General features: G+C 39.6%; 1 protein-coding gene across 3 annotated transcripts in view; it reads right to left on the minus strand.

The window, feature by feature from the left end:
* Positions 1-26,235, minus strand: part of TBC1D22A (TBC1 domain family member 22A) — a 440,402-nt gene that overhangs the window by 69,741 nt on the left and 344,426 nt on the right. For all 3 annotated transcript variants that reach the window (XM_073328376.1, XM_073328375.1, XM_073328374.1), the window contains one exon: positions 25,037-25,132. In XM_073328376.1, the coding sequence (XP_073184477.1) occupies positions 25,037-25,132 (96 nt within the window). The remainder of the gene's footprint in view (positions 1-25,036; positions 25,133-26,235) is intronic.

The following is a 26,235-nucleotide window of genomic DNA, read 5'->3' on the forward strand; positions in this document are numbered from 1 at the left end:
GGATTAGCTACACTAAAACAGAGCAATGGACATTTTTACAGAGTACCTAAAATCCAGTGTTTTCTTTTCTCTTTGAACACTGAAGATTAAATGGCTTTTGTGGAATCTTAAACACTGCATATTAGTGAAATTTGCAAAAGTAAGTCAAAAGCGGATACAAAGAGCTTGGTTTGTGGTTTCACATAAAAATAAACCTTTTAAAAGTTTTACATTGGTTTGGTTTCTTACGCATCTCTAAACAACTGGATAGGACTCAGAAGAAATAGTAAACCTGTTCAAAAGGCATGAAATGAAAGACATATTAATGTATGTGTAAAAAATCACAACTTTGTAATATGAAATGTTAAAGTTATATTGTCAGTGCTAGATCCACACATCTCTTTCAAGATCTCTTGTAAAACTGTTGAGAATAGGAGTGTCATTCTGGAGCCTTAAATTTCCCCCTGCAGAAAATTTCTACTTTTTGGTCAAAATTCAGAAACTTGGATTAGGAAATGCTGCCTTGATGCCTTATGGGAGTTGTAATTAGGGTATGTCTGGCCCCCGTTGTTCTCAATGGGTGGGATTCCCTGGCTAGACTGCATCTCCTATGATGCACCATGTTCTCTCCAATGTGCTGAGCTGCTACGGTACACATCTTGGGTGAGGGTAGCTCAGATTCAGAGCCGATCCCACAGAAGAGAATGGGGGCATGAGACACCCAGTCTATAACTCTGTGAGGCACCGTGGTGGCATTTCCAAACCAAACTTTTTGGTTTTCTGCCATAATTTCTCAGCTGAAACTTTCATTTTCAGCCAAAATTTTCCAGTTTTCAGGGAATTTTTTGTTTTACTTTTGTTTTTTAGATTTTTTATTAAAAAAAAAAATCAAAATTCTCAGTGGAAAATAAACACTGGTAGAAAAAATATGTTTAATCAAAAAAGTTTTGTATTGAAAAGCAGTTTTGATGGAAATATTTTGATCAGCCTTACTAACAAATTTGTTAAAAATAAATAAAACCCTTCCTGCAGGGCAGGAGAAATGTTAAGGCTCCAGGAATGCAGAGGATCTTTTCTACTGGTAAGTAACATGATTTCAAATCAGAATGGATAATCACATTAGGTGGATATTTCTGCTGAAGTGATGAGGAATAAAACTAATAATGTTGATATTTCAATTGTCATCACAGGCTTGTGAGCTAACTTCACTGAGATGACACGAGAAGATTATGCTTCTGTTACAGATAGTGACTCAAGTTGTCCATCTACAGACTCAGCTAGACAAAAGTGGACACATTAGCATTCAGAATGTTTTGTTTGTAACTATAAGGCCTAGACATTTTTTTTTAAAAAATTAAGCACTTAGATGTTGCTGAAGCTGAGATTTCACAAGCACAAACAATTTGATTGGTTATACGGAGACTGTGGGTTAAGCACCACAACTGTAGACCAGAAATGACATACAAATACACTAGGCCAGTGGCTCTCAACCTTTCCAGGCTACTGTACTCCTTTCAGGAGTCTGATTTGTCTTGCGTACCCCAAGCTTCATCACATTTAAAAAGTACTTGCTTACAAAATCAGAAATAAAATGTGACAGCACACTATTACTGATAAATTGCTGACTTTCTCATTTTTACCATATAATTATAAAATAAATTGATTGGCATATAAATACTGTACTTACATTTCAGTGTATAGTATATAGAACAGTATAAACAAGTCATTGTATGAAATTTTTGTTTGTACTGACTTCACCAGTGCTTTTTATGTAGCCTGTTGTAAAACTAGGCAAATACCTAGATGAGCTGATGTACCCCCGGAAGTCCTCTGAATACCCCTGGTTGAGAACCACTGCACCAAGCAATGAATTACAGCCTGCACATATCCACCTAAGAGCGTTAGACTGGGTTTTACATTAAATTGGGGGGTATCAAAATAAATATTATTTTGCTATATTTAGCAATATTAGAGCCTCTCTAGAGGTTTCCTACTTTTTTGGAATTATTCTGATTTCTGAGCTGTCTGCCCACAAAAATGCCTTTGTTGCTTCATTTTGTTCATGAGGACTACAGGAATTTTTATAAAAAGTCTCTAGAACCAGTACAGCTGGTAGATAGTCAGCATGGATTACATCCTGGGCTTTTGCTGTTTTTCCATATTGGCAAAATCTCTCCTCTCTACTCTCATGAGCTGTGTCAATGAATGATGTATGAGTGTTCCATCAATAAAAGCTCAATAAGATGCGGCTGGAGACAATATGAGGGACATGCCTCTGCTGCGAAGTAGGGAAAAGGAAATACTTCTTTATTTAAAACCAAAAATTAAATCAATTAAGCAAGGATCATAGCTTTGAGTCAGGTGTGGGCTGGGGTAGGTCTTCATAACCACTTAATCGTAGAATCATAGAACTGGAAGGGAACTTGAGAGGTCATCTAGTCCAGTCCCCAGCACTCATGTCACCCATCCGTGACAGGTGTTTGTCTAACCTGCTCTTAAAAATCTCCAGTGATGCAGATTGCACAACCTCCCTAGGCAATTTTATTCCAGTGCTTAATCACCCTGACAGGAAGATTTTCCTAACGTCCAACCTAAACCTCCCTTGCTGCAATTTAAGCCCATTACTTTGGGTCATAGAATCATAGAATATCAGGGTTGGAAGGGACCCCAGAAGGTCATCTAGTCCAACCCCCTGCTCAAAGCAGGACCAATTCCCAGTTAAATCATCCCAGCCAGGGCTTTGTCAAGCCTGACCTTAAAAACCTCTAAGGAAGGAGATTCTACCACCTCCCGAGGTAACGCATTCCAGTGTTTCACCACCCTCTTAGTGAAAAAGTTTTTCCTAATATCCAATCTAAACCTCCCCCACTGCAACTTGAGACCATTACTCCTCGTTCTGTCATCTGCTACCATTGAGAACAGTCTAGAGCCATCCTCTTTGGAACCCCCTTTCAGGTAGTTGAAAGCAGCTATCAAATCCCCCCTCATTCTTCTCTTCTGCAGGCTAAACAATCCCAGCTCCCTCAGCCTCTCCTCATAACTCATGTGTTCCCTCAGAGGTTAAGAACAACAATTTTTCTCCCTCTTCCTTATAACAACCTTTTATGTACTTGAAAACTGTTATTACCCTCTCAGTCTTCTCTTTTCCAGACTAAACAAACCCAATTTTTTCAATCTTCCCTCATAGGTCATGTGTTCTAGTCCTTTAATCATTTTTGTTGCTTTTCTCTGGACTTTCTCCAATTTGTCCACATCTTTCTTGAAATGTGGCGTCCAGAACTGGACACAATACTCCCGCTGAGGCCTAATCAGGGCGGAGCAGAGCGGAAGAATTACTTTTCGTGTTTTGCTTACAACACTCCTGCTAATACATCCCAGAATGATGTTTCATCCTATTTACTTCAGACCATTTCTCCAGATCATTTTGAATTATAATATTATCCTCCAAAGCACTTGCAACCCCTCCCAGCTTGACGTCATCTTCAAACTTTATAAGTGTACTCTCTATGCCATTATCTAAATCATTGAAAAAGATATTGAACAAAACTGGACCTTGAACTGATCCCTGCAGGACCCCAGTCATTATGCCCTTCCAACATGACTGTGAATCACTGATAACTACTCTCTGGGAATGGTTTTCCAACCAGTTATGCACCCACCTTATAGTAGCTTCCTCAAGGTTGCATTTCCCTAGTTTGTTTATGATAAAATCATGTGAGACAGTATCAAAAGCTTTACTAATGTCAAGATATACTGCTTCCCCTCCACCCACAAGGCTTGTTATCCTGTCAAAGAAAGCTACCAGGTTGGTTTGACATGATTTGTTCTTGACAAATCCATGCTGACTATTACTTATCACCTCATCTTCTAGATCAGTGGTGGGCAACCTGTGGCCTGCGGGCCATAGGCAACCCATCAGGATAATCTGATTGAGGGCTGTGAGACATTTTGCTGACATTGACTGTCCGCAGACATGGCCCCCCACAGCTCCCAGTGGCCGTGGTTCGAGATGTTTGCAAATTGATTGCTTAATTATTTGCTCCGTTATCTTCCCGGGTACAGAAGTTAAGCTGACTGGTCTGTAATTCCCCGGGTTGTCCTTATTTCCCTTTTTATATTGCCGCTATATTTGCCCTTTTCCAGTCTTCTGGAATCTCTCCCATCTTCCATTACTTTTCAAAGATAATTGCTTTCAGATACGTCCTCAGTCAGCTCATGGAGTATTCTAGGATGCATTTCATTAGGCCCTGGTGACTTGAAGACATCTAACTTGTCTAAGTAATTTTTAACTTGTCCTTAAGTGATGCTTTTCCTCAGGGAGTCACAGTCACCCCCATCTTCCATACACTCATAATTCAAATAGTATCAACTGATTCAGAGAAACAAAAAAAAAAGTAAGCAATTTAGTCCTTACATTTTTCCTTTGCTCAGGGAGACTTGGGCAGTCTCTCTCACTGGAAAAGCAAAGTTTGCCATTCTTCAGGGAGGCTTTGTGTACAGCTGCCTGCAGTTCTCAAGCTTCACATATCTAGTTCCCCTAGGAATGGAAAGAAGGTCTTTCCCTTGCCAAGGCATCCAACCATCTGAAGTCTACTTCCTCCCTTTTATTCCCTGTTTACTTCCTAGTTATAGGGCATCAAGTCCATGTTTATTTCTGGCAGGTGTTGCAAGACTGATTGCAGTCTGTCTGCAGACCAGAACATTAACCCCATTTTGTTTGTCCCAGTGTGGGGTTTTGTACACCCGTTAGCTTGGGGCAAGAGGTTCTTAACTTCTCAGAGAACATTCAATAATTTGATCAGGAACTGTAGCAGAAGCTCTTCCAGATAATTTGAAAACCACACAAAAGTATAAGTGATGATAAATATTCCAAAGACATGTATTCTAAAGATACAGATTCTAATCAGCAGCAGTGAGAGTCCAAGATGCTTTCAGCTTCAACTGCCATAACATTCTCTGCATCTTATTTATATTTAATTTTCACACAGCTATCAAATCTGTGTACTGTCCATAATACTTCATAGCTTTTACTTCTTCCTAAGTCTTTTAATGCTTGCTATTTTCTGCCTTTTTAAAAGTTGTATTTATTTAAAATATTTCATTAAAGAAACAAAAATATAAGAGCCAGGCAAAAACTTGAAAAAAAAATCTATGAACATTAGTTCACACTTTAAAACAGATTTCCTTTAATTGCATTTATTCCTCTTTTATGTTCACTTTATGCAAATATTCAAGGGAAGAAGGGTAATATTCAGACAAACAGCAATTATTAAGCTGTTTGGAACACACTTACGAATCTGTGAATGAAAATATTTGTACTGGAATCTGACAGCATGTCTATACTGCCCCACAGTTCAGACTAAGGGTCTCAATAGCAGTGCGCATCAAAGTGCCATGCTGTAACTCCTCCATGGGAATGCTGTGGAGACAAACTTGAAGGTCCAGATGTTGGCATTACAGCACTGCTATTCACACCCCCTTAGTCCAAACAGCAGGACACTGTAGACATGCCCTGAGAGTTATACTCATCCAGAGAACAAACATATACTATACAGGTGAGTCGCATCATACGTGCATTTAACTTACGCAAATTCAACTATACACGCTCAGCAAAAAAAAAAAAAAAGAAAAAAGAAAAACAACAAGATACCTGTAAAAAGTGCTGGAGATTCCGCCCACCATTCCACTCAATGAGCGTATGCCCTGGAGCGAGCATGAGATGGGAGACGTGAATCTGCTGTTCTCTCAGTCAGTCTCAGTTCCCGCGTGCCTCTCGTAGTGTGAGCATCTCGCCACGCTGAGTGTGATTTAAAGACACTGTACGTATTTTTCGTACAACAAGGCCCCTAAACGCAAGCCAACTACTTCATCTGGTGCTCAGCCAAAGAAACAGCGACCTGTTACAACGCCGGAGGAAAAACTGGCTGTGTTGGACTTATTGAGAGACGGTATGCTGGTCTCCAATGTGGCGCGTAAATATGGTCGCAATAAATCTAACATCCGTGCTATCAAGATTCGAGAGAGAGAAATTCGTCAAGCCGTGGCACAAAGTGGTCCAATAACTGCTAAGGTGACTAGCCAGATGTGTGATAAGATTTCAGTGAAGACTGAAAAGGCATTAAACTTATGGCTGGAAGACATGAACCATAAACGTGTGCCTATCAATGGCAACACATTGCGAGAAAAGGCTCTAAGCATCTATGCGCTGTTCAAACCTCCCACCAAAGAGGGACAGCCTTCTGATAAGAAGGAATTCAAAGCCAGCCAAGGTTGACTTAACAGTTTTAGGAACTGCTTCAACGTCAAAAATGTGCAGACTATTGGTGAAGCTGCATCTGCCAATGAAAAGGCAGCAAAAGCCTACCCCAAACAATTAAAGAAAATCATAGAAGAAAAGAAAAGGAGTACTTGTGGCACCTTAGAAACTAACAAATTTATTTGAGCATAAGCTTTCATGAGAAAAGGGCTATCTTCCAGAACAAGTTTTTAATGCTGATGAGACTGGGCTCTTCTGGAAAAAAATGCTCAACTGCACTTACACTTCGAAATCAGAAAGACAAGCCCCTGGCCTCAAAGCAGCTAAAGACCGTGCGACTGTGTTGTTTTGTGGCAATGCGGCTGGGCATTTAATAAAGCCGGGTTTGCTCGACAGGGCTGCAAATCCCCATGCCCTAAAAGGCAAGAACAAAAATCTCCTGCCTGTGTTCTGACAATCAAATAAAAAGGCTTGGGTGACAGCACCATTATTTCTGGATTGGTTCCACAAGTGTTTCATTCCGGAGGTCAAGCGGTACCTCAAAGAGAAAGGACTTGACTTTAAAGTGTTGCTGATCATAGACAATGCTCCTGGCCTCCCTGCGGCACTCTGGTTTGTGCATAATGACGTTGAAGTCGTCTTGCTCCTCCCCAATACACCTCCAACTTCTTGACCAAGGCGTGATTCGCTGTTTCAAGGCCATGTACACGAGGCTTATGTTCTCATGGATACATAGCACTATGGATGCTGATCCCAATCTTAATGTGATGGAGTGTTGGAAGTCCTTCAACATGGCCGATTGCATCACTTACATTAAACAGGCAATGGATGCAATCAAGCCTGAAACAATCAATGCATGTTGGTGAAACCTATGGAAAGAATGTGTGAATGATTTTAAGGGTTTCCCGACCACTGACAAAGAAGTTAAATGCATTGTTCAGGTGGCCAGACAAGTGGGTGGTGATGGCGTCGTCAACATCCTTGAGGAAGAAATTGAAGAATTAATTGAGAGCCTGTCAAGGTTCCTCCCCCACTCTGAACTCTAGGGTACAGATGTGGGGACCTGCATGAAAAAAACCTCCTAAGCTTATCTTTACCAGCTTAGGTCAAAACTTCCCCAAGGTACAAAATATTCCACCCGTTGTCCTTGGACTGGCCGCTACCACCACCAAACTAATACTGGTTACTGGGGAAGAGCTGTTTGGACGCGTCCTTCCCCCCAAAATACTTCCCAAAACCTTGCACCCCACTTCCTGGACAAGGTTTGGTAAAAAGCATCACCAATTTGCCTAGGTGACTACAGACCCAGACCCTTGGATCTTAAAAACAATGAACAATCCTCCCAACACTTGCACCCCCCCTTTCCTGGGAAATGTTGGATAAAAAGCCTCACCAATTTGCATAGGTGACCACAGACCCAAACCCTTGGATCTGAGAACAATGAAAAAGCAGTCAGTGTTTTACAAGAAGACTTTTAATAAAAAATAGAAGTAAATAGAAATAAAGAAATCCCCCCTGTAAAATCAGGATGGTAGATATCTTACAGGGTAATTAGATTCAAAAACATAGAGAACCCCTCTAGGCAAAACCTTAAGTTACAAAAAAGATACACAGACAGAAATAGTTATTCTATTCAGCACAATTCTTTTCTCAGCCATTTAAAGAAATCATAATCTAACACATACCTAGCTAGATTACTTACTAAAAGTTCTAAGGCTCCATTCCTGGTCTATCCCTGGCAGAAACCAGCATACAGACAGACACAGACCCTTTGTTTCTCTCCCTCCTCCCAGCTTTTGAAAGTATCTTGTCTCCTCATTGGTCATTTTGGTCAGGTGCCAGCGAGGTTACCTTTAGCTTCTTAACCCTTTACAGGTGAGAGGAGCTTTCCCCTGGCCAGGAGGGATTTCAAAGGGGTTTACCCTTCCCTTTATATTTATGACAGAGCCATAGAGAAACATTGACTAATGAAGAGTTAGAGGAACTGATAAAATCTTCTACAGAAGATGAAGACGACGACGATGAACAGGAAGAGCCAGCAAGTTGGAATCTTCATAAATTTGCTGAAGTGTTCCAAGCAGCAAAACACTTGAATGAATTAATTTCTGAATACAATCCCTCTATGGAACGAAGCCTCAAAATCACAAATAGTATTATGGACGATTTGAGACCGTATCAAGAAATGTTTGAGCAGCTCAAGAGACAACAGCGACAGTTGCTGATCACCATGTTTTTCAAGGAAAATAACCTGCAGCAGATGAGACTATGCAATCAACTTCTCGAGCTGAACCAGAGCCAACCACTTAGTCGACGACTCGCTTTCCGTCACCCAAACTTTGTAACCTCTGTCTCCTTGATCGACATCAAGTCCTAACCATACCCACTTTGCAATAATATCAGCCTCCCTTAGAATATTTATCTAAAAATACTGGCCTCCAAGGGAGAAAACAATTGTACTAAAATAAAGAAACTTGTAAATATGACTCAATTAATTTAATCATAACCATGTCATAGTTATACGGTCTGATATGTTTGACCTTTAACAGCTGAAATGAAATTCCTTATCCCCTTTAGAAAATTAAGATTTCACAGTTTCCAAAATTTCTCCCATCACAAGTTGAGAGATACAGATCTTAAACATGTTACTGGTCCAGGAATTAATATTGGCCAAACTGCACCTTTGTATTTTTGAGAGGAAATTCCATACTTTAGGTAGAGGGTGGAGAAGGAGGGAATGGAAACATTTGTCCCACAAGTTTATATAAAGAAATAGGTCAACAGTTTGAGGTTGCTCAGAAGTTTGGAATGCTAGAAGTGATCTCAGGATAGGTGGATATACATACGTGTGTGTGTGTGTGTATTCTATATAAGCTACTATATATGTCTTCATAAATACGTGTGGAGTGGTGGTGACATTTAAATTTATCATGTATCTTTTTGAATGTCTTATCAGTACTCTAAGCATACATACACACATAATGTTAGAGCTACACACATTTATGTATTGCCATATAAAGTTCACATCTACAAATAATTGAACTAAATTAAAAAGTTAGAGTAGAGCTGGTTGAAAAATTTTCCACCAAAAATATATTTGATTTGTTTTCCACAAAATTTTCTGCAGAAAATCATCAATTTAGGGAATAAAAAAAAAATCAGTTTTTGTCAGGAAAATCTAAACAAAACGTTTTGTTTCAGATCAGTTTTTTCAATCAAAAGTGTCAAAATGAAACATTACTACATTTCCAAATCAAAATTTGGTTCTGTGAAAAGTTTTGATATTTCAACTTTTTGTCCTGGTTCAGGACAAAAACAAATACCAAAATAGTGGAATTTCCCATATGACAAAAATTACAATTTTTTTTTATCAGTCCTACCTTTGAGGATTGTAGATTTGTGTAGGGAAATTTAAAAATTTTAAGTCTGAATCCTGAAAAACACACCCTGAACGAGATACTTGAGTTGTTGGGTTGTGCTTAGATTCCAGGGTCCTCAATAGTTTTCTGAAAATAATCCACAGTAAAGATCCTCCTCCATTGCTATAACATTCAGGGATTTAGACTCATCTCTTCATCCCAACTGTAATTTCACTGACTATAACAATCTAATTTTTTTATTCTTAATGGAAAATCAGGCTACACTCCATAACGTGTTTTGAAAGTATCTTCTCCCTAGTTACCAAGTAGCCCAACCAACTAAAGGCTTCTCTTGTCCATTACAGTCTGTCTGTCCTACCGCATTTTACTATTGGTTAGCTGGAATTTTGTCTTGAGGCCACAACTTCCTGATTTAGCCAGGGATTATCAGTAGGCATTGTAGATTATTTGGCAGTATTAAAAGTCAAGCAAAAATTTACACACCAAAACAAGACATTAGTACAATTTAGTTGCTTGCTAATTTGCAGAAATAATGGAAAGAAAAATAATATTTTGCTAAATTCTGTGAATTTCATTATACTGTGGCAGAAACTCTAACTGATATGAAGAGGGGGAAAGAGCTTTTGTTGCATATTTTGATCCATATTTAAATCTCAAGTTGCAAGTACGGCTGCTGAGGCAGTATCTGAGAAAGAGCTACAAGTCACAGGCACAATCTGTAGAGGAAGGAAGGAAGGCACTCAAACCTAACTCTAAATTTGAGTTTTTCCTTTCCCAAATACAGTAGGCATAACTGGAAAAAAAGAAAGGATGAAGAAATTCGATTGGCAATGACTGCAATAATTTAATACTTGGAAGAAAATAAGGGAGCGGGACTGGGTCACAGAAGGACCAAGGACGAAAGAAGACACAGAGAACATATCTGCATCAAGCTGGATTTATTGCTCACTAACCGGTCCAATTAGCAAGTGACACTATAAACTCTGCTTTGAAATATCCCACACAGAAGCAAACACGTAGGAGAAGTTTCATGACAAAGTCTTTGAGTTGCTTACCCCTTGATTTTTCTGTCTTCCACCTGGTCAAGATTTTTTATTTTTGATAAATTAATAGGTTTATTTCAGTGCATTACCATCAAGTACAGAAAATCTGTATAAGAGCTATGTTCCGTTTAACTTGTTTCTTCATAATTTTAGAGCAAGTAGAATGTAGAAAAGCTGTTACCCAACGATAAACAATTCTTTTTTCATTTTACACATTTCTTTATACCTAGTGAGAAATGCATATAAACAAATAGCCTGACCCTGCACTCTAGTCACAGAGGTGGCACTGACCAAGTAAATCTCCATCCTCTATAGGCTTGTACATTATAAGCATTTCAAAAACATTAATCATATTTCAATTCAGTAAAATGGTAATGGGGAATACTTGGCATTAATAAAGGTCAAGACACATTTATAGGAAACCACTTCAATGTTCAGCTGCACTGATGCCAGTCTTAGTCAGATTGCACCACTTTTGCCTGCTGGGAGGAAAAATGCTATGCATGCAAGAACAATCTGAAGCAATTAATGATTACTGATGAGCAGAACTCAAAAGGTTTGGAAATAGTTTGATATGATTAGAATGGATTCTTGTTTTATTTCCAAATTTGCATGTTATTTGTTTAATGAAAAATAAAGTATTTGATATTTTGTTTTTTAAAAAAGGTTTGGATAAGAACCCAAAAAAGTGCATCCTGATATCTTAGATCTGCAAAACTATGCTACAAATCACATGAGAATAAGGTTCTATTAGGAGTTTCCTGGTATTCCTACTTCCAGTAGGGCAGCAAGTATCACAAATATGGCCTCTCTCTCTGCACTTTCACTTCTGGGCACAACACAGTTGTACAGGACTGTGGAGATTTAAAATAATGAATAATAAATGTTAACTTTCACACAAACAGGCCCAGCTAATTCTTCCTTTAAATTTTATTATTTATAGTTCTGCATAGTAAATTAGGATTGAACTCCATTGTATTAGGTGCTGTTTAAGCACAGACATATTCTCTGCCCCGAAGTGACTACAGTTATAGAGAAACCTAGACAATGGAGTGTAACAAAAAATAAGAGGGAAATGGTCAGGGAAGATAAGGGTATAAGTAATAATCTCACATTGTTATATAGGCTAATACTGCACAGCTTCATGTTTCTGAATCATTTAAACATTTTTAATTATGGTTTTAAAGATTAAAACTGCTGTCTATTTAAACATGTTATCTACTTTAAAATATTATGCAACCTCACACCAACTATCCCCAATCACCCCCTTTAGCTATGTTATTAGTTAAAAAAAAAAAAAAAAGGAACAAAAACTATCCTCACAAATTCCCTCAAATGAGGAGGGAACTTTCACAAACTTATTCCTTGAGTTGGATTGTCACTTTGCTGCACTTCAGGAGTGGCTCCATGCAGGTATCAGGTGCAAGAAGAGGGCATTAAGATCAATTAAGGAACATATTTTCAGACATCTCCATAGTGCAGGGCTGGGAAGATGACATTAATGCCACCGAAGCCTCTACTCAGTTATTCCCCTTTTCAATCACTTCCATACTCAACAGCTTCTCAATTCAAAATAGCTCATATTGTGGGACAGATGATATCTCTGCACTGAGGGTCTTGAGATTGTCATGGTTCTCTTCCCCTCAATATTCTTGGGTTAGCAGAAGGAAAACGGTGGGGCCATGTGATCCTAAAATCTTGGCTCTGCTTGGGGAGAAGCAGTGCCCCAAAGAGGCCAGGGGCAGGGGAAGGTTTGACTAATCCCCTCCACCTTACCCTGTGAGATGCTGACAGCCACTGCCATCAGGACACTCACCTGAAGTAAAGAAAAAGCTTTGTGGAGTATAGAGTGCAGGTAACATTTTTAGATCCAAGGCTCACAGACCGTATTTTTCCCAGAGGATGATGCTGACCTACCATACACACTACAATTAGATCCCCATGGATGAACCAAGGCCCAATGTCGAAGGCTCAACAACTTCTGTGTCTCACTTGCAGCAGCGGTGTTAGCCCATGAAAAAAAAAAGAGTGAATGCCCCATGACAGTTCAAAATGATAGTTATGGCTACAAGCAAGGACACATTCCATTAAATACCCTACTCATGAGTGTCATCTGATGCTATTTCTTTTTTTATTTTGCAAGAACTATCAGCTTTTTCTTAAAGAAGAGAGCACAATACTTATTTAAAATAAAACAAAACATCTTTTCACTTCAGACTACTTGCACCATCGACTTCTTCCATGTAAAGAACAGATTTAAGAAAATACAGAATACTCTTTTGACACTAACATATAAAAAGTTTATGTTTTTAGGGCTTTTTCCCCAGGATGACTATGACATTGGATTAATAACCTGAGAGGTGGAAAATGAAATATGATGTGTCTGCATGCAAATTAATTCACTTAGAAAAATATAAAGAAGCTAAACATAGGTTCAATGGCAGTAAATCAGTTAAAGTCATTTACACTCTTCCATCGGTATCAAGAGCAGGAAAGAAAGCAGCATGTTGACTTGTATCAAGTGGTATATAACGAGATGCTAGTCTCCTCATAGTTAAGGAATTTCCTTTTATAAACCCAATTTTGAAAACTCAGCCTACCACCATTCTCACCTTACTTTGCAAAAACCAAAAATAGCTCCACTGAAATTTTCCATGCCAGTTCTTGGCCTAGTCTAAAATTTTCTTGGAAAGTTTGAGGCAAATCAGACAAAGCTTTGGGGAAATATGGGGACTAAAACATGTAGTGAAGTCACACTTTTGAAAGATGCTCCTAAATTTTTTTTGAATCATCTCTGAAACTTGAGCTATCAACTCTCAACAGGTTTCATTATGTTGGACAGGACTGAAGCCACTCTAAGTTTAGGCATATTGTATTTGTGGGGTGGAATTTAGAAAGTAACTGTGCTTTCAAACACATAAGTCAGTCTGTAATAGGTGTTTTACAGAGTGGTCAGGGCCCAGATCTGGATGTCCAGGATATGATCATAAAGTTGTAGGGAGACCATTTGCGATGAGTGACAGCCACATGCACAAGGGGTCATACACAGGAAGGTGGGAATATATAGAAATCAATCGAGCCCATCTCTGCATACCTTGAAAGGTTCCCTAAACCCTAACCCTAAGCATAAACCCTAAACCCTAACCCTAATCCCCAGAGACTCCTGGGGACTGGACTCATTTGAGCATTTAAAAAACACATTAGGAAATTCCCAAACAAACAAGAAGTTATGGTTAAGCAGACAATGCAATTTACTACACCCTCCCCTCCCCCCCAACCCCAGTAATTTCAGACCTACTGGTCCATTAAGATGGGCTTCCAGGCAAAAAGAAAATGAGGTAAGTGGAAAAGGCAAACAGAACTGAAATGGATTAACACTGAGCTTTCTGGTAAAACACCAACATTGTTACTTCTCAGATGATAAATTACCTGTTCGAATCAGAGAAGAAAAGGAGGAGGCCTTTTACCTGTGATGTTGTTTCTTAAAATAAGCAGTTTGATACTGCCTTTGATTTTCTTGAGAGCAGTAACCACATTAGATTTCCAGTTTATTCCCTCTGATTGTCCCAGAGCTTACCAGGCTCATTCCCCATTACACTGGACAGAATAAAACTAAGGGATTTGAGCTCTCATGCTTCTGGATGTAAGCCAATGAACAGGGTGACAAAAAGTCTTGCACTAGGCTATGTTTTTCCATGATTCTTGACTAATGTTCCTCAACTACTTCAGAATGATACAATGAATGGCACAGACACATCCATCTGTAAGACACTGATTTTCTTAAGTGTAACATGTGTCAGAGACACTAAGAAAGGGTACCCTTAAATATAATACAGCTTTAAAAGATGCTTAAATTATAGCATCTGTTATATAACTATGGACAAGTCAAAGTGAAGCTCACGGAAAACCCCACGTGAACTGATTTTGTTGTTCTCATTAAAATTGATATTAAAGAAAAATCGCAAAGGACTGTCATATCATGTCAAAATAACTAATTACTGCAGTTTACTTTTCAGTCATCATTCCATCTGCTGAGGCATTTAATAGAGCTCCTCACTGGAAGTGGGAATGACATATTACTAATAGGAAAAAATGTTTCATCATTCTCAGTGTTAAGGATCTGTAAGTCCTTTCTCTAACCAGTTTATCACTGAAGTGCCCAGGATATTTTATCTGTACAAATTACTAATTTTAGGAATAAGAAATAATATGGCCTCAAACTTTCAGATATAGTCTTATTATTGAACGCATTTGTTCGCTTTGCACAACTTTATTTAAGGTGAGTGCAAGATGTAAAATCTTGAATTTGTCAGGCCAAATTGATTTGCAGAAGTGTTCACCTTAACGTGCTGACCGTGAATTTTTTGTTGCTTTTTTCTCAAATAGCCTTTCAAAGAAAATTTAGAGGACAACACATTTTAAAAGCAGATGACTCACATGTACAACTTTACCCATAGAATGTAAAGTAAATGCCATGCTTACTTTATTGTAAAGACTGAAAAATAATTGGAATAAGGATTCAAGTCTCTAAAAAAGCTCAACATTTCAAACCTTATAAAGACCTTAATAAATACCTTTGAGTGGTTTGTATCAAGTGTGCATTTTAAATTAATGCAATGACTATTGCCCATATGTTTTGTGTGTCTTAGAAGAGCAAGCCTAAAACGGAAAGACCACATGCTAAACAGATTTTCTGAAAATTTAGGAAATAAAAAACTGTTTTGTTAAAATCAGATTTACATTTGCAAATTCAATATCAAACACCTTATGTTTATCATTTCCAAACTGCACCCTGACATACCAATGCTTGTGCTCTCACATGCCACTGACCACACCGAAAACCACAGCACATCAACATGCACCTGGTACATTTAGTAGCATGGGTGATACACATCTTCTGAAAATGGGCCTTGATTCTGCAGAGATTTATATACTTAAATGAAACTACTCGCTGTGCGTGAAGTTAAGTTAATGGGACTAATCGCAGCAAGTAAAATTAAGCACATGCGTAAGCATTTGCAGAATTCAGTCCATAGTTGTACATTTGGCAATTCTCAAGTGACTAAGATTGATTACACTCACTTCTGTTTCCTTCCTAATTTTTCTAACTTTTAAAATATTTGAACATAAACTGAACATTTCCTGTTCATTTATCATCTCTCTCTCTCTCTCTAAGCAGATTTCTTTTTTGTTTTTTTGTTTTTCGTTTTTTGTTTCTACGGAAATAATTTGTTTCTATTAATTATTTCCTCAGGAAAAAATTACAATGGCACTGAACACTGGGTCTTTTAAAGTTTTTTTTTCTACAATATTCTATCAGAGAGAAGTTTTGCTTGACTATATAGCTCTCAAATAATTGCTCCAAAATAGCTATAATTGCAAATAATTCCCCATTGCTCAGTATTACTGTGCATTTTTAATTTAATTTCTACTTTTTTTCATTGCCTCTCATGTTTAGTTCAGTTTTCCACAACATATTTAAATGCTCATAAGCAACTCACATAGTCTCAGAACACTAATTTTATTATGCAACTAACAAATAAAATCAATATTATTACTTCAACAACTATTACATTTTCATTTCTCCATTGTATAGTTTTCTCCACTGGAATCAACTTTTCTCTATCCTATTTTCCCTATGCTTAGGGGCCACTTTTCTTATTCTCTTTAGTTAAGAAACAAGACAAGGTACCAATTATTATTTAGGTGCTAACATTTCAAATCAGCAATCCCAGCCAGTCTCCTTTAATTGCAATATTCCCACCTCATCGGCACCACAGCAGAGAAAATCAGTCTCTTTGTAAGTGCGTTATTAGATACAAAACACGCCAAAGGATCAGTGTAAGTCTATTATTCTCGCTCAGACAAGCTAAGTAGCAAACAAAAACTACATTTAGTGCCAATTAAGGTTGCAGCAGTACACATTTCATTCTCCCAGAAGTTAAAGGAATAGAAAGAAGAAGCAAGACTTGTACATTATTTTTCACTTTCATATTGCCTATATCACTACTGATAACGCATTCTAAAACTTCACAAGGCTTTCACTTCCATCACCAACAGATCCAAAAAAGAAATATGTACCCCAGCTTCCTCAAACTTGCTCTCTAACACAAAAAACCTTATGGTGACCGCTCTTGGTTTTATATCAACAGATCAGTACACCTGACTATCACACAATCCAGGCATTTGGGAAGTTCTTCTGCCTTGTCACTGCTGAGGTTCAGTGCCAATGTGGGAATCCATAAGCATGAAGGCCACGATCTTGGCCAACAGTGGGGACTGAAAAAATGACCTCCGGAGTTGAATCAGTCTTTACAGCATGTGTTAAGGGGCCAGCTTCAAGCTGACAACTGTCACAGATACACATTTTCAGTGGACCAGATACAGAGAGGGCCACAGCATACACGCTACCAGTGGTTACACAGGCAAAATGCATGACAAATGACTGAACATGTGTGTAGTGGTCCCTCGCTCTCCAATGGGGAGGGAGGCCACTCTGCCTTGTTGTAGGGGCGGTGGTCTTCGGGCTCAAGCCGACACGGTCCGTCTAACAAAAGCAACCACACAATAATAGTCTGGGCTCCTGTCCCCACCCGTGGGTGGGGGCCCACTGACGTAGTCTTTAGCCCTCAGCTCACTCAGCTGGGGCTGACAACAAGTAACAGTCCGAGGCCCCTGCCCTTGCGGCGTGGGGTGGCTGGGCTAGTAGCACGCTATCACCTATGCCTGCGGGTCAAGGCAGTAAGCAAATATACACAATCTTTAGCCCTCGCCCTTTGGACAGAGCAGAGCGGGGAGCAGGCTTTAGCCTAAACTGGGGAATAGGTAGCCAGCAAGCACACAGTCAATAGGCTCTAGCCCTTTCGGGAGGGCAGAACAGGGAGGAGGCTTTAGCCTAAGGTTCAGGTTCAGGCTCACGCAGCCAGCAAACACACCATCAATAAGCCCTGGCCCTTTGGGCCGGGAAGAGCAGGGGGCAGGCTTTAGCCTAAGCTTGGAGCTCAGGCAGCCAGCAAACCCATATACTCTCGGGGTTCGGGGGAGGTGAGCGCCCCCACAGTCTCAGGGGCTCCAAAAGGGGTTGATCATCCAGCACGCAGTGTAGGGTGCTGACAAGGGTGTTCGGGGGGCACAAGCCTCCTGGCCTAAGGTGGGGAGTCTGCCACCCTGGGATTTGGAGGGGCGGGGGACATGCCACCCTACTCTACTGCATCCCAGCCCAGGGCCCTAGCAGTGTCAGAGAGGTCTGCCACTGGGTCGGCAGGAACCCAGCCACAACACGCCGACCTAGAAGCAGTCAGCCCTGTAGCTGGCCAGTTGTCGGCTGCCCCTGGGTTACTTCCTCCCTCCCCAGGGTTTGGTACCTCAGGTATCCACCAGTTCTCGGGCTCCTCCGGGTAGACAGCCTATGGTAGTCCCACTAACACCTCATCTGGGTCCGTCTCCTCTGGGGGCAGGGTGTGGCAAAGCATGGATTCAGCTCCTGGGCACTGCAGCAGGGGAAGGAGGCGGCCATCTCCTTTGCTGGCTCCCACTCAACTGAGCTGCAGGGCCCTCCCTTTATACTTCCTGTCCCGCCCCATTCCTTCTGGTGAGAGGGGTGGGGTGGGTTTGGCTCCGCCAACCAACAGGAGCATAGTGGTCCCTTGCTCTCCAGTCCGGAGGGAAGCCACTCTATCTCACTACAATGTGTATTGATGATTCAGCCCATAACTTGCAGGTTTTTTTTTTTTTTTTTTTTTTTACTGAAAAACTAATTAAAAGTTGTCTTTTCACTTCATAGCTCTCCTACAACCACACCATCATTCCCTGCATAGATCAGCAGCAGGGCTTGAACCCTAGACCTTCAGACCCCTAGTTTATACCCCTACTGTAGCTGTGAGAGTAATTACTAGCTCTGTTGTAGACTAGCCAATGGGGGAGAACTTGACACATACTTTCTCTGTGGGCTTTGCAGGTATTTACTAGTCTACAGCAGAATATCACTGACCAGAAATCCTACATTCTATCCCCAGCTTTCGGAGAAGAGTGTGATTTATAATGTTTAGAGATAGGATAAACTCTGAAAGGAATTATTGTACAGTGAACTAGATTGGGATTTATCCTGTTAGAGACCTGGGGTCTGGGCTGGAAATGACCTTGCATAAACTCTGTACTAACTTTTTTTAAAAAATGGAAGGCGTGTTCAGCAGCTCTTCCCTAAACATCTTTTGAGGTTGACGTTCATGGCTTTAGTCAATAATAAGGGTAGTGAATTGAATGGAAATGTAAATAGAAATTACAATTAAATTCTCCTATTATCTCTATCAATTCATTTTTGATCAAGCCACCATGAAAAATTCAACTAGTACTCTAAGTTTATATTCTATACTTCGGATTTTCCCATCTCAGTGAAATATTTTACAAAATAAAGATTTTAAGTATCTGTTACCACTGAATATTGTAACAACCTGAACTATGATTCTGTTACTGCGGCAGATAAAACACACAGTTTTAGTTTCATGATAATTGTGGTAATATATCAGAAAAATAGCAAACTGCAATTGGAAAAATACTCAGTATAGCATAAATCACAGCTTATTCTTTAAGGTCAAAGCCTCCTGGCATTGACAATATAATGGTGATAAAACTAAGAGAGATGTCTAAAATAAGGTGGATACATAATCATAAGAAGAACAAATAACTATACTCTAGCCTACTTTTAAGTGATATCCTGTATGGCTCACCAAACAATGCGTTATTTTATGAGGCAGTGTAGTCTATTGGACTGAGTTTAGGTCTGAGAGCCATGAATTCCTGAGTTCTAATCTTGGCTCTGACATTCCCATGGGACCTTGGGCAAAATCATTTTACCTCTGTGCTTCAAGTTCCTCATGTATAATATATCCCTTCACAAACTGTTGTAAGTACTGTTTAGATAGAGCTTTGAAAACCTAAATCCTTTGAGAGATATTATTGTATTTTAAACTGCACAAAAACTCAGCCCACAGGACTGAATTCATGACAAGTTCTTAGTGAGTGCCATTTTAGGTAGCAGAATTAGATCTGTAAAAGTATTTGTGGGGGAAATCTTTTGAATATATTGAATGGGAAAGTACAGGTAATTCAACAAAGAGGGTAATAAAATAAAAGGGAAGAAGAGGAAATAGAATCATCAATGAGATTACATTCTGACTCGGCAAAGGCTAGAGCATAGCATGGTAGAGCAAAAAACAACTCTTAAAATAAATGCAATAAAAATATCTCTGACTCTGTCAAGCTTCCTTCCCCACTCTGAACTATAGGGTACAGATGTGGGGACCTGCATGAAAGACCCCCTAAGCTTATTCTTACCAGCTTAGGTTAAAAGCTGTCACCACCAAAGTTTTACACAAGGAACAGGGAAAGAGCCCACTTGGAAAAGTCTTTCCGCCCAAAATATCCCCCCAAGCACTACGCCCCCTTTCCTGGGAAAGGCTTGATAAAAATCCTCACCAATTTACACAGGTGAACACAAACCTAAACCCTTGGCTCTTAAGAACAAGGAAAAACCAATCAGGTTCTTAAAAGAAGAATTTTAATTGAAGAAAAAGTAAAAGAAAAACCTCTGTAAAATCAGGAAGGGAAATACCTTACAGAATAGTCAGATTCAAAACATAGAGAATCCCTCTAGGCAAAACCTTAAGTTACAAAAAGACACAAAAACAGGAATATACATTCCATTCAGCACAACTTATTTTATCAGCCATTTAAACAAAACAGAATCTAATGCATATCTAACTAGATTGCTTACTAACTCTTTACAGGAGTTCTAACCTGCATTCCTGCTCTGGTCCCGGCAAAAGCATCACACAGACAGAGAGGACCCTTTGTTTCCCCCCACTCCAGCTTTGAAAGTATCTGGTCTCTTCATTGGTCATTTTGGTCAGGTGCCAGCAAGGTTATCTTAGCTTCTTAACCCTTTACAGGTGAAAGGGTTTTTCCTCTGGCCAGGAGGGATTTAAAGGTGTTTACCCTTCCCTTTATATTTATGACAGACTCATTTCTTGTAGAAGTGGGGCTCTTAAGGAGTGATATGAATGAACAAAGGGCAGTGGTCCGTGCACCTGCTTAGGAAGATCATCTAATGCATAGTGTCTACTGTCAAAGGGATCAGTGACAAAGTATTTACAGGTTTCAGAGCAGCAGCTGTGTTAGTCTGTATTCGCAAACAGGAGGACTTGTGGCACCTTAGAGACTAACAAATTTATTTGAGCATAAGCTTTCGTGAGCTACAGCTCACTTCATCGGATGCATTCAGTGGAAAATACAGTGGGGAGATTTATATACATAGAGAACATGAAACAATGGGTGTTACCAAACACACCGTAATGAGAGTGATCACTTAAGGTGAGCTATTACCAGCAGGAGAGCGGGGGGGGAACGACCATTTGTAGTGATAATCAAGGTGGGCCATTTTCAGCAGTTGACAAGAAGTCTGAGGAACAGTGGTGGGTGGGTGAGGAGGAATAAACAAGTGGAAATAGTTTTACTTTATGTAATGACCCATCCACTCCCAGTCTCTATTCAAGCCTAAGTAAATTGTATCCAGTTTGAAAATTAATTCCAATTCAGCAGTCTCTCGTTGGAGTCTGTTTTTGAAGTTTTTTTGTTGAAGAATTGCAACTTTTAGGTCTGTAATTGAGTGACCAAAGAGACTGAAGTGTTCTCCAACTGGTTTTTGAGCGTTATAATTCTTGACGTCTGATTTGTGTCCATTTATTCTTTTACGTAGAGACTGTCCAGTTTGACCAATGTACATGGCAGGGGGGCATTACTGGCACATGATGGCATATATCACATTGGTAGATGTGCAGGTGAACGAGCCTCTGATAGTGTGGCTGATGTGATTAGGCCCGATGATGGTGTCCCGTGAATAGCTATGTGGACACTGTTGGCAACGGGCTTTGTTGCAAGGATAGGTTCCTGGGTTAGTGGTTCTGTTGTGTAGTGTGTGGTTGCTGGTGAGTATTTACTTCAGGTTGGGGGGCTGTCTGTAAGCAAGGACTGGCCTGTCTCCCAAGATCTGTGAGAGTGATGGGTCATCCTTCAGGATAGATTGTAGATCCTTGATGATGCGTTGGAGAGATTTTAGTTGGGGGCAGAAGGTGATGGCTAGAGGCATTCTATTATTTTCTTTGTTGGGCCTGTCCTGTAGTAGGTGACTTCTGGGTACTCTTCTGGCTCTGTCAATCTGTTTCTTCACTTCAGCAGGTGGATATTGTAGTTGTAAGAATGCTTGATAGAGATCTTGTAGGTGTTTGTCTCTGTCTGAGGGGTTGGAGCAAATGAGGTTGTATCTTAGAGCTTGGCTGTAGACAATGGATCGTGTGGTGTTGTCTTGATGAAAGCTGGAGGAATGTAGGTAGGAATAGTGGTCAGCAAGTTTCCGGTATAGGGTGGTGTTTATGTGACCGTCGCTTATTAGCACTGTAGTGTAGTGTCCAGGAAGTGGATCTCTTGTGTGGATTGGTCCAGGCTGAGGTTGATGGTGGGATGGAAATTGTTGAAATCATGGTGGAATTCCTCAAGGGCTTCTTTTCCATGGGTCCAGATAATGAAGATGTCATCAATGTAGCGCAACAAGAGTGGGGCATTAGGGGACGAGAGCTGAGGAAGCGTTGTTCTAAGTCAGCCATAAAAATGTTGGCATACTGTGGGGCCATGCGGGTACCCATAGCAGTGCTGCTTATTTGAAGGTATACATTGTCCCCAAATGTGAAATAGTTATGGTGAGGACAATTGCAATTCTTCAACAAAAAGACTTCAAAAACAGACTCCAACAAGAGACTGCTGAATTGGAATTAATTTGCAAACTGGATATAATTAACTTAGGCTTGAATAGAGACTGGGAGCGGATGGGTCATTACACAAAGTAAAACTATTTCCCCTTGTTTATTCCCTCCCACCCCTCACTGTTCCTCAGATGTTCTTGTCAACTGCTGGAAATGGCCCACCTTGATTATCACTACAAACAGTTTTTCCGCCCCCACTCTCCTGCTGGTAATAGCTCGCCTTAAGTGATCACTCTCTTTACAATGTGTATGGTAACACCCATTGTTTCATGTTCTCTATGTATATAAATCTCCCCACTGTATTTTCCACTGAATGCATCCGATGAAGTGAGCTGTAGCTCACGAAAGCTTATGCTCAAATAAATTTGTTAGTCTCTAAGGTGCCACAAGTACTCCTTTTCTTTTAGAATATTTACAGTTTCTTCCATACACTAACTTATCAGACCTGGTGCATCATTTCTACCATGGTGTCTACAAGAAATGAGTCTAATGTATTTCACTCCCAACATTTGCGGGGCACAAAGGTGACTGAAAGAGTGGGAGAAAACAGTAGCAGGCAATGTGCTCACACAAACAGGCAGAATCTGTTCATTTGTACATTAATAATGCAGCAGTACAGCTGTCTCTTATAAAATACTCAGACGTTGCATCAAAGCTTGGATCTTTGAACAGTAAAGTCCTGGTAGCTGAAATGAATATATTTAATTTGTTTATTCCAAGAGCGAAGAAGGCTGACCGAAAGGCAAAAGGCAATCTTGAGCCAGATATATTCCTGCTGAGTATGTCCTCTGAGCTCTTGAATTAACTAAGCATTTTGAGGATCTGGAACCAATCTAATAATATCCCAACTTAGTATTTCATCTTTCATTTATTTTTCAAATCATCCTAATATCTTGTAAGGAGATATCAAATTGATCATAAAAAACAATGAACTGCAACAGTCACAAGTAAATAATTTTCCAAGCAAAGCTTTGAAATTTAACGCTTATATTATGGTATTAAAGTTACTCTCCTTTGTATTACTTACCCTCCATGTATACATGCAGAAGAAAAAAAGACTATAATATTTCACCCCATATTTTCTATTTACATATGTGTCTTATCTACCGAGTGTGTGTAGGCGATGAGGAAGATGCTATAGGCTCTGGGAGCAGAAAACAGCATAAATGGATTTAATGGAGGGGATGGTGCTCAGTGCTAACATATAATTGGGAGGGAGAGGTGTCCAGCATTAAGATATCGTTTGGGAAATGGCGTAAATTGAAGTAGCCTGGTAGCATGTTAGGAGGCAATATGAATTAAGTTATTCATGGGGAGCTACTCAGAGTTGATTCACCGGTGGGGAGGCAGCATTGAGTGTTTTAATTGTGGTTAGGAGGGCCGCCCAACGTTAATTAAAACTGCCTCAATAAATCAATTAATTTTGTTTTGTTAAATCAATTAATTAATCTGGGCAGGGCTCCCATGCATGGCTTGCAAGGGGGCAGTATATTTCAGCAGTTTACATCTTCTTAGCTATTGCATATGTAGTATTTAGAGAAAAGTAATAACATCATAAAATCAAACTACTATTTTTGTGTGAAATAAACAAACAATCTAAGTTCTACAAATATAGGCGACCTTAAAAAAGCAGCCAAATTCTTCCCTCCTCTACACTGGTGTAAATCCCATTGCAAACAACTACAATGTCCTCACTAATATCTGCATCTTGGAACCCAATCCCTGTCTATCCATCTTATTTCAGAATCATTCCAGCAATATAACCCATTCTCTTCTGCTAACAATTTGAATAATCTCTAAAAAGAAGAAACTAATGTAACATGAATTGTACTAACAAAGCAGTTCTATAACTTCATTCTGTGTGCTCCCTCTTCTCTGCTCCATATCTAATGTCATTTCCCCTGTCTTTTTTAGGCACATTTAGACTGTAAGCTCTTTTGGCCAAAAACTGGCTAAAGTTTTCAAATGTGGGCACCCAAAATAAGTCCCTATATTCATAGTTAGGCACTGGAGTAAACAGTCTGGTTTTCAAAGATGTGGAATTGTGTCTGCCTGGCATTTTTGAAAAATAGGCCATTCCATGCATGTTTGCTTATTTGGGCCTATGTCTTTCTAATTTATGTAGAAGTGCCATGCACATCATTGATGCTATACAAATATTAATGATAATAAATAGGAATCACCACCATCACATTTTAAGATAAAATGTATAGCTCAATTTACCCTCAGCCACTTACATTTTTAGAAAATCTCACTGTGAAATTCCCAAAGTTTCCCTATTATAATGTTTCCTGAAATCTTTGCCTCAGTGACTGTCTCAGTTTAAGTAAAACTTTCTTGAGAGTGTACTTCCTCCCACATACCACACCCCACTATCTGCTGCTGTTTACAGACAATCACTTCAGGTACAAGAGCTGACACTTACAAAGAGAGTCAAACATGGTCAATTTTAGTACAACTGTTGTTGCTCTGTCAAATTCATACACAAGTAATCCTGTAAATAATGTCCTGCTGGGAAAAATATATCCGTAGATATCTGCAGGGTTGAATAAAAACATATTTACTTACTTGAAAGTCTCTTTCTTCCAGTATCTCTTTCCTCCACCTGACAAGGAAGGCAGCACAGACGTACAAGTGAAAATGAGAAAAACCCTCAGGTTCAGACTAAAAAACAAAAAACAAACAGAAATTAAATTTACTGAGTCATTACTTTACTTATGTCATTTTACCCCAATTATATATAAGACATTCAATATTGACTTGGTGTTGACGATATCAAATGTTTAAGAGAAACAAAGAACACAGACTATGTGCTTTCTTAATCTTCATTAGGTCTAGAATCTTATTAGATTTAAGGGACTTAAAACTCTATTTTTCACATCCCAAATGTATTATGACTTCATCTCTGTTATAAGCATCCATAGACTATATCCTATACTGAGAACCAGGCCTGGGTGCATATTTCTCAAAGTTAAACTACTTTCTTTCCAGCCCATTCCAGGCTTTTCCCTTTAGTAACTATGTTCTATGAATTACTGTAAGCTCAAGCACACTCCCCCAAACCCAGTGTTACAACCATATGCCCCATGTCCACTACTTTGAGTGTGGAAGTTCAATCTAATATTCATTTCTGTGACGTTGCACTACATATGTTTTATGGAAATATGCTTATGAGTGTAAATATGATGTAACTGGAATATGCTTTATACAAAAGGTCTCTTGTAAGGTATCATTACAAACCCTATAATCTCACTGAGTGTGTTCATCCTATTTGTATGTAGGAATCATTCTTGTATCTGAAGCTAGAAATATGAAGCATAACTCTGAAGTCCTATTGTAATTATGCAAAGTGTGGGCCATTAATGGTGGTTTAGAACCTTGATGGCTGCCATTAACTAAGACATTTGGTGGTAAATGGCTCTGTTTACTTGCAAACCTCCCTGGGTACCTGCGGGCCAGCCCTGGAAGAATGAGGTCCATATCACATGATACAGAAATCCATCTTAAACCAGTTGCTTTTCCATTTAGAGGTGGGGGAACCAGAGAGACAAAAGTTTCCCACCTTGTGCCAAAGCTATAAAAGGGGGTGGAACAGAACAAAGAGGGCGGTCAGTCATGAGAAATCCCCTAGTTACCACCTGAGCTGGAACTAACAAGTGCTGTACCAGGGGAAAGGATTGGGACGAGGCTAGGAAGGAGTCTAGTCTGTGAAAGAAGCTTATTGAAACATCTCTGAGGGTGAGATTTACCTGTATTCAGTTTCTTAA

Source organism: Lepidochelys kempii, chromosome 1, assembly GCF_965140265.1.
Source record: "Lepidochelys kempii isolate rLepKem1 chromosome 1, rLepKem1.hap2, whole genome shotgun sequence".
NCBI lineage: Eukaryota > Metazoa > Chordata > Testudines > Cheloniidae > Lepidochelys > Lepidochelys kempii.